The sequence below is a fragment of the Dreissena polymorpha genome, chromosome 2 (genome assembly GCF_020536995.1).
Source record: "Dreissena polymorpha isolate Duluth1 chromosome 2, UMN_Dpol_1.0, whole genome shotgun sequence".
NCBI classification, from domain to species: Eukaryota; Metazoa; Mollusca; class Bivalvia; order Myida; family Dreissenidae; genus Dreissena; species Dreissena polymorpha.
The window spans coordinates 54,094,825-54,107,936 of NC_068356.1; the positions used below are offsets into that span (position 1 = coordinate 54,094,825).

General features: G+C 36.7%; 2 protein-coding genes across 2 annotated transcripts in view; one reads left to right on the forward strand and one right to left on the reverse strand.

Moving 5' to 3' along the window:
• LOC127867071 (neogenin-like) overlaps positions 1 to 13,112 on the reverse strand; it is a 263,769-nt gene that overhangs the window by 65,766 nt on the left and 184,891 nt on the right. The window contains exon 15 of the mRNA XM_052408016.1: positions 1,402 to 1,549. Coding sequence (XP_052263976.1) covers positions 1,402 to 1,549 — 148 coding nt within the window. The remainder of the gene's footprint in view (positions 1 to 1,401; positions 1,550 to 13,112) is intronic.
• The window catches only part of LOC127867076 (uncharacterized), a 116,501-nt gene that overhangs the window by 15,399 nt on the left and 87,990 nt on the right, over positions 1 to 13,112 (forward strand). The window lies entirely within an intron of this gene.

Sequence of the window (13,112 nt, forward strand, 5' to 3'; positions counted from 1 at the left end):
TATTCGAATCAAATAAAAGCGTGTGTACATATAAATGAATGTTTTCGGGAACCGTTTGAGGCTAGGCGTCACGATGATTTTCAATGGTTTATGGGGATTGTCCTAATCTCTCAATGATTTACAGTTCTCTTAGTCTCCAAATACTTTTCAGAAACCGTCCTTATCTCCCATTATTACCGTGTCCGTTCTAATCTCCAATGGTTTGAAATAACCTTCCTAATCTCCCAATCAATTTTAATTGATCGACCTAATCTCCTAAACGCTTGCAATGACAGTCCAAATCCTCCAATAGTTTACACTGCCTGTCCTGATCTCTAAATAGTTTGCAGTGACCGTTCTTATTCCTAAATATGCAATGACCGTCTTAATTCGTCAATGGATTGAACTGGTTATTCTAATCTCGCCATATGCAATGACCGTCTTTATTCCCCAATGATTAACAATGACCGTCCTTATCTTCCAATATGCAATGAAGGCCCTAATCTTCCTATCTTCAATGCCCGTCCTCATCTCCCTATAACAATGACCGTACTTATCCCCAATGGTTTGCAATGACCGTCTTAATCTGTATATACTTTGCAATGACCGTTCTTATCTCCCGATATGCAATGGCCATCTTAATTTTCAAATGGTTTACAATGGCCGTCCTTTACTCCCAGTATGGAATGACCGTATTAATCCCCTAATATTCAATGACCCTTCTTATCCCCAAATATGCAATGACCCTCATAATCTCTCACTATGCGACGACCGTCCTCATATTCCAATTTATAATGACCTTCCTTATCCCTAAAAGGTTTGCAATGACCGTCCTAATCTTCCTATGGTTTGCAATGACCGTATTAATCTCCCGATTTTCAGTGACCGTCTTTGAAATGACGTTCTTATGCTGCAAACATCATCATGATATGGTTATTTTTAATAAAAATATCTTAAAGGAAAGTCAACGCTATAAAATGAACTCGAGCTACATAACTAATCGTACGTATTAGCACTGTGGCAAAACATAAAATTGATGTACGGATAAGTACTTCGGATTATGACTGCTTTGGCTTGCATGGTTTAATCGGTTGTATTGAAGTTTTGAAGATTATAAGTAATGGAACTAAACTGACAACAAACTAAAGATAGACCTGTGTATTTGGTCGCCAAGGAAGACACAAAGAGGTCCTTTCTCGTCAAACAATTGTAAATCTCATTCTTCAACAAAGTAAGGTTAAGTTCTCCTCATATTTAAGTCATCGATTAAAAAAAGACACAATTTCATCTTTAAGTATTGTATTGAAGGTTTCAGCGTGTAGGTATTTCAAGATTATAAGATTATTTGTTACAATACACATTATTGAATATACACATCCAATCAGCGAACGACTTAAGAGGTAAATATTTGAACTCATGTACCTATCATGGATACGTTGGTGAACATTTTGCCAATGCGTATCTCGTCCACTTTGCTCTCTCCCAACTTCCGGTAGTGAAAAATGAACGCGCGCATGCGCACTTGACCCTCAAGGACTTCGCGAGGAGACCGCCACGAAGCTCGCATCGTCTGAAGTGTGATGTGTCACAACGACTGAATGATGTGTCACAACGACTGAATGATGTGTCACAACAACTGAATGATGGGTCACAAGTGATTGATGTGTCATAAAAACTGAATGTTTTGTAATACAACTAAATGATATGTTACAACAACTGAATGATGTCTTGCAACAATTTAATGATAAATAAAGAATTGAATGAGCTGTAACAACAATTGCAAAATGACAGCACAATTATTATGGACTAATAATTTTAATAAAACAATACTTGAATGGAATGTACAATTTTTATAAACTGCTCATAAACTGTTAATAAACAGCAATTGCGTTCATCAGAATGTTGATAATAACCGGTCTTGCTGAAGTGTTTAACAATATGCTGATAATATTAATAAACAGCGAACTAAATGTAGCGTTCAACATTATGGTGTTAATATTAATAAACAGCGAACTAAATGTAGCGTTCAACATTATGGTGTTGATATTAATAAGCAGCTGTCTTACTGTAGCGCTCAACATTATGGTGTTGATATTAATAAGCAGCTGTCTTACTGTAGCGTTCAACAGTATTTTGTTAATATTAATAAACAGAGAACTTAATGTAGCGTTCAACATAATGGTGTAAATAGTAATAAACAGCGGTCTTACTGTAGCGTTCAACATAATGGTGTTAATAATAATACCCAGCGATCTTACTGTAGCGTTCAACATAATGGTGTTAATAATAATACCCAGCGGTCTTACAGTAGCGTTCAACATAATGGTGTTAATATTAATAAACATATGCCTTACTGTAGCGTTCAACAGTGTGCTGTTAATATTAATAAACAGCGGTCTTACTGTAACTTTCAATATAATGGTGTTAATATTAATTCCCAGCGGTGTTACTGTAACGTTCAACATAATGGTGTTAATATTAATAAACAGCGGTCTTACAGTAACGTTCAACATAATGGTGTTACTATTAATACCCAGCGGTCTTACTGTAACGTTCAACATAATGGTGTTAATATTCATAAACAGCGGTCTTACACGAGCGTTCAACATAATCGTGTTAATATTAATACCCAGCGATCGTACTGTAATGTTCAGCATTATGTTGTTAATATTAATATGCAGCGGGCATACTGTAACGTTCAACATTATGGTGTTAGTTTAAACATATTTATTTCGAACAAGAATATATTTGCACAAAAACAATGTATACACCATTTAAGTAAATACATGTTTGAAAAGGATTAGAACGAAAGATGTTATCTTATTTAGTTCTTCTCCATATAGTATAATATACCGTGTGTGTCGTCATGCGGACATAGTTGGTTTACAAAAAAAATAAGTAAGACAGATGCGTTAAGTGCGAATAATAAAAAAAATAAAATGAAAACATATGGTAGCATTTGAAGCATGCATGAGAATTGAAAGAATAACAGTAGATAAATAAAACAGAAAATGAATACATTAGAATGTAGAGACAATTGGAATAACAAAGAAGCTGAATGGACAGCATAACATGCAATAATTACACGAATGTGCATATAGCATCTGATATTTGTAGACGAGAAGTAAGAAGTAAGAAAGTAATGGACGTTCTGTAGCAACTCTATTTATCGAATCGTTTGCTATTGATAATGTATATAATGTTAGTATTAATACCCAGCTGTCTTACTGTAGCGTTCAACATTATGGTGTTAATATTAATACCCAGCGGTCTTACTGTAGCGTTCAACATTATGGTGTGGCGTTCAACATTATGGTGTTAATATTAATACCCAGCGGTCTTACTGTAGCGTTCAACATTATGGAGTTTATATTAATATACAGCGGACTTACCGTAGAGTTCAATGTGACGAGTTCCAGATGGGAGGGCGGGGTCATTTTCGGTATGGGGCGTGTGCTGATGTGCATTCGTGACTCCTCCCCTTGCCCGCCCTTATTGTTAGCGATAATTATGACCTGAAACATAAAATATCGTTTAAGTTGAAGATAAACGATAGAAACATGCAATACGTAGATGCATTCACTGGACGTACCGGCGTCAGTGGCAACACCAGAACATTGTGAATGTGAGTGTATATTCAACTCCCTAAATAAACATGCAAAAGAAGAATCCATGACATGAACATGTTTAAGCATTTTGATATGACCTTTGAACAAATCGCTTTAAACGGCATCTTTGTCCTTTTAAATTACTTCAATACTATACACGTTTGGGTGATAGAAGTATGAATTATTATTAATTTTTAAAGATCAAAACTCCGCTACAGAAACAATGAACTTGGCAGTTAAGAAATTATATCTAAGTTACACTATACCCTATATTTACAATGAACTTGGCTGCTTAAAAGCCTATATAAATGACACTTCACTTTATGTAACTTGGCTGTTAAAAAATCTTATCTAAATGACACTCCACTATATGTACAATGAACTTGGTTGTTCAAAAAAGCTTATCTAAATGACACTCCACTTTATGTACAATGAACGTGGCTGTCAAAAAAAGCTTATCTAAATGACACTCCACTATATGTACAATGAACTTGGTTGTTCAAAAAAGCTTATCTAAATGACACTCCACTTTATGTTCAATGAACGTGGCTGTCAAAAAAAGCTTATCTAAATGACACTCCACTATGTGTACAATGAACTTGGCTGTTAATAAAGCTTATCTAAATGACACTCGAGTCGCAGACTCAGGGAAGAAATCTTATCATCACTTATAAGGCTCTTTTTATGTGACAAATGTTCGATTTACGACAAAATGATAACGGACAACAGTTAATGACGAACAAATGCTACAGTCGATTTACAGCATAGCATTCGGAATTGAAGTCTATTTTCAACGAGGATGAAGTACTTGAAGAATTTTCAAGAAAACATATAGCAGTACTGCTCAACCTCTCATTTTGAGGTAGCTGTGTATAGAAATTATAAAGCTTTTTCCTTTTTGTCTTGTTGATAGTAAGCTTACATTAAACGTTGTTTCCGGCAAGAGGTCTTTAAAAGCCACGTGCGTTTCCGTCACATTGTATTCCAAAATTTTGTATCCACTCTGCTCCGACAGACGACACGTGTATGACTTAACATGACCACGTGGATGACTTGTTTTTATTTTTGGTGCGACCCACGTAACTTTGAGTAAAAATGGCGACGCCGTCAAAACGCGAAGATTTTGAATAGCACCTGGAGGTTTTGCTGAAATGTGCATTTAACGAGTTTTATTTAATCATTGGACGGAAAACATAACATAAACATATTGACAGAGCTTATTTATATTTTTTAAGGTATCGGGAAAAGATATATGATGAAACGTTTATTTAAACATAAGCGGGAGGAATAAACAGATTCAAATAATATTTTGTAATAGAAGTGTTAAATAAATAGGTCAACAAATATTGGTGTATAACTTTTTATAATTGAGTCGCGATCTGAAAAAACTAGGCTTAATGCATGTTCGTAAAGTGTCGTTCCAGATTAGCCTGTGTAGTCCGCACAGGCTTATCAAGGACGACACTTTCCGCCTCAACTGGATTTTAGTGTAGAAGAGACTTCCTTTAAACGAAAAAATACCATAAAAGCGGACAGTGTCGTCCCAGATTAGCCTGTGCGAACTGCACAGGCTAATCTGGAACGACACTTTAAGCACATGCATTATGCCCAGTTTTCTCAGAACGCGACTCATAGTTTAATCCATTTGAGCTCTAATAAAATGATTCTTAATGCATGAACACGTACGATGTACAATGACGTTGATTTCACTGACGTCATTTCCACCAGCGTTCGTCGCCAGGCACGTATATACGCCTTCATCATCGTGCGTCACCGGATTAATGGTCAGATAGCTTGTGGCTCCCAGATAGCTAGAGCCGGACTTCCGGTTTGCGCTGACAAACCTCTGTGTGGATATCTGGTAAAGCAAACACTCGAAATACAATGATTTCAATACTAATAATTTCTAACGTATCAGATATCCATGAAATAATATGAACCAGTTTACAGATGTCCGTACCGCTATGGTGTTGTTTTCGCTGTCACACTGGTTCACCAGGTCACTCAGGGTGTTGGTTCTCCACAGGATGCTGGGGTATGGATCACCTACTGTGCGACATCGCAGGTCTAGCCTTTCACCCTCTGTGACCGCCTTTGGGCTCATCATGTCTGCAAACATTGCGTATACCACTTAAGGTTTATGCGGTATTTACGTAAACGTCAACCTTGAGAAAACAGTGTTTAAGATATTGTTCAGATTCTAACAGAATGGGTAATCACGTGACGATCAAGATACCGACGTCCTTGCAGAGACCGGTATATTTCGCCGTTTAATACATTTTATTACTTTCAATAAACAATTAAAATGCCGCCAACTCTCCAGCTATATCAGCAAGATAGCGATTAGCGTGTTTTGTCGCATTAATATTTGCTATATATTTCGACCTTACTCGCTTCTAAATTTCTTTGCGTGATAAAAAAATACAGCTCCCTAGGTTGGCCAATCTGTTTAACAGAGACTATAACAGGATACAAAACTTTATTTATGTGAACATGTCTTACCTATTTTTGGAGGAGCTAAGGCGGGCTGCTCCTTAATGTCAATAGTGCTCCACAATGACACGATTGTGAAGTTGCTATTTTTAGAAATCACGTGATGTACATCCGGATCTGTGTCTCCCACAATGCCCTCAACGACATGATCTAGGCTTGTTCCGAAAATGTGTTCAGTCGTTGTCGGCAAGCTTTCGTCTGCAAATAAATTTGTATATGTTGAAATCGTTTCTTCTTAAACATAAAGTTATAAATTACCATGAAAAACTAAAATACGTTTTCCTAAATAATGTATGCATGCCGATGGTGAACCGCTATCCGATATTATTACAATATCGGCTGAAAACCATAGGCACCCGGCATGAGCTGCTATCCCCTATCCCCATCTGCTACCCCCCCCCCTCCGAAAACCATCAATCGTCAATTTATTATACACAATAAGAAAACAAAAAAATACGGGAGGTTGCATTGGTAGGGGGCGCTTACCACAAATACCGAGAACCAGTGCTTTAAACGACGTAAAACCTACTGGAATAATTTGATAACATATAACATTCTTTAATAGCATAAGTATTACACGAGTTTTTACAGCAACAAATGATTACTAGTTAAGGACATTACATGATAACAAATTCAGAGTTTCCGTTTGACAAACATGTTCAAAACCGAACTTTAAAAAATCGCATACAAGTATGATCTACTTTATGTTCCAATATACTTTTAGTTTTGCACATGCACAGTTGAATTCGTATTTATTGTTTAGAAGATATAAATATAAAACGCTTGAATTTACCACCGACTATATTTTGCATATATCAAAGCTTACCATCGGAGGGTAGAAACAGCAACTTCTCGTCGATTTCCGGTCGACTGCCATCATTTGCATGGAACACCATGATATTAATAAGTTGCCGCTTTGTGATATCAAACTCGGTCACGTGCAGAAACCACGTGTCACGTGGGATCACTTGGAAAGAGATGGGATGAAGAAATGGGGGTCCTGTACAACGAAGACGAGCTTTGATAACATCGCAGTGGCATTTCATATATGGTTTGTTTGATATGTATCGGCACGTTTCCTGGCATATTTTGGACAGAGGCGCTCTTAGTTTTGAAAAAAAAGGCAAATGGTTTATACTTTAATGAACTTACCTGAAGATTTTTATGCGCATTTATACAAACAGGTTTCGTTCGATTAAAAAAAATCCATATATACAAAACTGCATACGACAAACATAAATACATGACGCATTTTATATAGAAGCCCGAATAAAGAGACAATTTACGCAAATTTAAATAACCGTCAAACTGCAGTACACTATTGCAATTCATTTGACATACCAATTAATGAACAAATATCAATTCTACAACCCATGGCTTAACTTACCAGAGCAACACAAGTGTTACCTTTAGCACTGGGGTTTTTACACTAAACATTATGTATCGACTTTGGCATACTGTATTTAAATAACGGCAAATATTTACCAAATGAAGCATAACCAGGATATTACTGATGAAAAATGCATCAATAAATTAATCTCCCTAATTTTCAATCAAATGTAAATCCATTACCTAAAATTCTCACCACGGTGACGAATTCGGAGTTGTTGTTCTGGTGTTCCTCGAACGCAGGTGACCACGTGATCAGGTGAGTGTCGTCTGGTAGTGTGAGCATGCGCAGTCGAGTGTCCACGTGACTCGGCAAGGGAGAGCACTCGGGATCGATGGCTGCTGCAAAAAAGTAGACTGAACTAAAAATATATAAACAACGCGATATTCCAATTGTTGTACGCATGTCATTTTTGTCTTTTTGTTACATATTTGATCTGTCTTAGTGTATGCAGTCCACACCGGCTAATAAGGAACGACACTTTTTTTAAAAGATATTGTTAATATTATTATTAATATTATTATTATTATTATTATTATTATTCGTGCATTATATCAAAGTATATTTAATTATTTTTATTATTGAATATTTAAGTACATTAATATATTATTATCACGGGCAAATACATCAATACATATCCACTTACAAGAGGCGGTATAGAACTGCGTGAATGCGTGTTCAGGACATCCGGTTTCTTGGTTCTTGGATGTGAGAACGATGCGATGCAGGGTAGCAGAATTCAGACCGGATATCATGTGATACTGCATTTCAGGTGCATTGTGGGTTGGCTCTTTTGTCTCGTGCTGAACTGGATCTGCAATATTTTAACAAGTCATTAAAACAATTACAATGTCAGGGAATTCTATCATTTGTAAGATTGAAAGTAAGTAGATGTATGCATATCATGCATTTACTACTAGAATACCAATTTATAATGTATTAGTGTTTCAATGTTAAGCTTGCATTAAGCAGTAACTGTTACAAGTTAAAACTGATCGTGAAACACCAGCATAAGACGTCATTGTCTTTTAATCACTAACATGTTCGTCTTTAAAATAATAAAACTTCATGGAGTATAATAAATGATTATTTAACAAAGTGTTTAGGGTTCTGGGTACAGATTGATCGTAAGTGGCGCATTGCCGGCCATAACCAATGAACATAACGAGCCTCGTTCTAGAAAAAACTGGGTGTAATACATACGGAATATTACGCTAGTCAATTGTTCCAAGAGTTTGTATTCAGTCGAGTGGCTTGTGTGATGACGTATCACACGAGAGGCGGAGCCTCGAGTGTGTTGCGAAATAGCACAAGCCACGAGACTGAATACAAACTCTTGGAACAATTGACTAGCGTAATATTCCATTTATTATATACAACAACTAACGAACACAGTTAACAATTGTATTTTTTGCTTTAACAAAACAGACAACACAATGATACAAACGGAACGCCATAGTTTATATAACACGCGCATGAATACAGTTTATGCAAATTATTCTAATGTGTACACGTTTGAACAGGGGAAACACAGGTTTTAATCTTCGCGTGTTGAAAGCACATTTTGTTGGATTCACCAACAGTTAATCACTGTCACTTTCTACTATGCATATTCTCTTGCGTTTCTTCGATGGAGAGTGTGCATAGTAGTTGTTGATGGTTACGTTACACCGAAATAATTGTGCACCTTTTAGATTTGTGTTATCGTGGGAATCATCAATGGCGGCGTTGGATGTGTTTTTGTTGCTGCTTGACATAGATGTGTTTCGCACCGATGCCGGGATGACAGAACCATAGGTAGGTCTAGGGTTAAATTGAATAATTTGTTGTTGGTCAGGATTTTCTGATAATATGTCGGACATGGCTGCTTGCATTTCGAGAGAAGTCTTTGCGTAATTGTTAACACTTTGCACATTTTTGTGTCCAGTTAGCTGTTGAATCGTTGTTGGAGCAACCCCATTATGCAAGAGAGTCATACAGGTTGTTTTTCGGGCACTGTGATTTGTCTTTCGACCTGTGAGATCGCCCCTCTCGGCCATCGTTTTCATTATTGACCTCAAGGAGTTTTCACCCATGGGCTGACATTTATACCACTTGTCTGACCAAGCATGTCGACTATAGTTTATACACAAGTAGAAAGGGGCATCATCATGTAGAGCTTCTTTTGGTGTGATGAGCAAACTCCTTGTACGCTTCAACAGGGCATGAGTCTTTGTTGGTATGAGCAAACTGCTTAGGTGGAAAGGTCCTTTGATCCGACTTTGTTTCCGATGAACGTGTTTTGGTCAACCGTTCATTGTATTCAAGGTATTCTCTTCCTTGATCAGTTTTTTTCAGTTTGATGTCGCCCCATCTAAGGTTGTGACTTTCGGTTCCACCACGAATACCGAACAATGTTGAATTATTTAGCCAAACTTGATTCAACAGCTGTCTTGGGCTTTGAAGTCCAATTACCGCTTTTTGTTTTAAAATCCCTCTTTCTTCATAGGTAATGGCTTCAGCAGCATGGGGCCTGTTTCCTTTTCCTTTTTGCTTCAGTTCCTTTCTTTTGGAAGCCAAAACCTTTCGAGAAGTTTCAAACTCTCTGTCATCCAAAATGCTGTGGGAATATATATTTCCCTTAAATATCTGGAAAAAAATCATATTAAAACAATTAATTTTCTTTCTTTTAATTTTTTAACTTGACCCATGTACAGAATTATTTAAAAAAAATTAACTGGACATAATTTGAAAATTATGGGCATTATTTACATTTTGTTCGAGATATTATTTTTAGCTCATCTATTTTTTTTTTAAAAATATGAGCTATTGTCATCACCTTGGCGTCGGCGTCGGCGTCGGCGTCGGCGTTGGCGTCGGCGTCCGGTTAAGTTTTGCGTTTAGGTCCACTTTTTTCAGAAAGTATCAATGCTATTGCATTCAAACTTGGTATACTTACTAACTATCTAGAAAGGACTGGGCAGGCAAAGTTAGATAACTCTGGCGTGCATTTTGACAGAATGATGTGCCCTTTTTATACTTAGAAAATTGAAAATTTTGGTTAAGTTTTGCGTTTAGGTCCATTTTTCTCAGAAAGTATCAATGCTATTGCATTCAAACTTGGTACACTTACTAACTATCATGAGGGGACTAGGCAGGCAAAGTTAGATAACTCTGGCGTGCAGTTTGACAGAATTATGTGCCCTTTTTATACTTAGAAAATTGAAACTTTTGGTTAAGTTTTGTGTTTAGGTCCACTTTATTCCGTAAGTATCAAAGCTATTGCTTTCATACTTGCAACACTTACTAACTATCATAAGGGAACTGTGCAGGCAAAGAAATGTAACTCTGACTGGCATTTGGACAGAGTTATGTGCCTTTTTTATACTTAGAAAATTGAAACTTTTGGTTAAGTTTTGTGTTTAGGTCCACTTTATTCCTACAGTATCAAAGCTATTGCTTTCATACTTGCAACACTTATTAACTATCATAAGGGGACTGTGCAGACAAAGTTATGTAACTCTGACTGGCATTTGGACGGAATTATGGGCCCTTTATACTTAGAAAATTGAAAATTTGGTTAAGTTTTGTGTTTTGGTCCACTTTACCCCTAAAGTATCATAGATATTGCTTTCATACTTGGAACACTCGCAAACTATCATAAGGGTACAGTAAAAGGACAAGTTGCATAACTCTGGTTGTCATTTTTACGGAATTATGGCCCTTTTTTGACTTAGTAACTTTGAATATATGGTTAAATTTTGTGTTTCGATCCACTTTACTTCTTAAGTATCAAGGCTATTGCTTTCAAACTTCAAATACTTTCATTCTATCATGAGGTTACTGTACCTGGCAATTTGAATTTTACCTTGATCTTTGAATGACCTTAACTCTCAAGGTCAAATTATTAAATTTGCTAAAATTGCCTTAACTTCTTTATTTATGATTAGATTTGATTGATACTTTGACAAAACTACTCTTACCTGACATACCACAATAGACTCCACCCAAACCATCCCCCGTGCCCTCCCCCCTCCCCCCCCCACGAATGCCCCCCTAATTTTTTTTTCACAAATTTTCTCACAAATGACCACCACACCCTCACACTATACCCCCCACCCCACCCCCAAATTTCTTTTTGAAATGGTTAAAAAACACAAATATTTATTTCTATTATTTTATGTTTGAAATACCGTCCAACCATCGCACCCAAGAAACCCCCCGACCCACCCACCCCCGATTTTTTTTTTTTGTTTTTTTGCATTTTTTTTTCCCGCATTTTTGGAAGATAATGTAATAAATGTCCACAACCCCACACTATACACCCCTCTTCACTCCACCCCTCCCTCCTTTGTGATTGAAATTGAGAGTCCCTTCACCTTTAAAAAGAAAATAGATGAGCGGTCTGCACCCGCAAGGCGGTGCTCTTGTTTCTTAAACCGTTAATATAATGTGTGCGGGTTATATTCAATTTACATATTGTTTTGTTTAATAACTATTATACATTTACCACTTAATTAAATTTTATTTTCATAGATGTGTGCAATAACCAATCAGATTAACATAACAACTATAAAGCATAATTACACAGCTATAATATTTCATGCTGTTTAAATATTTTAATTTAATCACTTTTTGTTGGATGTAGTAAATTAACTCTACAGCAAGGTCGACATGTTTTAATGTTTTATGGATAGGGTGTCCGCCTAGCCACTGGCAGGTGATGGGTTCGATCCCCACCGTGCAAGCGTTCTTAAGATCTCTCACAAAGACACATAGTAAGTGTTCTAAGCCCAGAAAATGGACTGTAGAGTGTTTATATAAGCCTTAGGCTTTCGATAGAATCAAGCTCAAATATATAGGTTTATACTATCTCTACAGCAGTGAGTAATACAGTACTACAACAACATTGCATGATCATCACTGCAATACTATTTCGATTCAATGTTGATTGTTTATACACTGAGCACTTTATTCTACTATGTTTTTGGTGAATAAATACGAGTTTCTTTTACAAACCGGTCAATGCCTCGATGGTAGCTTGTGAGTGTGTCAGGCTCATACTCAGACCCGTCGGCTTTACGGATGGACAGGAGAAATGAACCTATGTAGTTGTCAAGTTCAGTGGTCATGATGTCACAGACAGATCTTGTTTCATTGCGTGGTGGTTCTGATAGCCAGCGTTGGAAATGGCGCATACATAATTCAGTTTTGCGGCTAGTGTTCACATTTTTCATACTTTGAACAAAATTTGTCTTTTCATCTTCTGTTACATGTACAAATGTTGGTTGTTTACGTGTTTCACCTTGAGCATGACTATTTAAATTCATCTTTCCATTTGATTTCTTTGGTCTTGTGAACTTAAATCTATATTTTGATGCAGATCAGACTTACTTTCATTGGGCAGCTGGACACCTGCTTCAAAAAGAGTGGACACTGCACTTGTTTCAGTATATTCAGTGCTACTGACATTTTCATTCTCTCCAGAATTATGAACAGCCGTTTCAAATAGTTCATTTAAAAAAAAACTATCGTCAATTAAGTCAAATTAACCGATAGATGACCATTCCGCTATTTCCATGGTCGAAAATTCGGCCATATTTACTCTCTGGTCAAACTGCAGACGACGTATCTAATAATACTACACAAAGGGGTTTCCTATT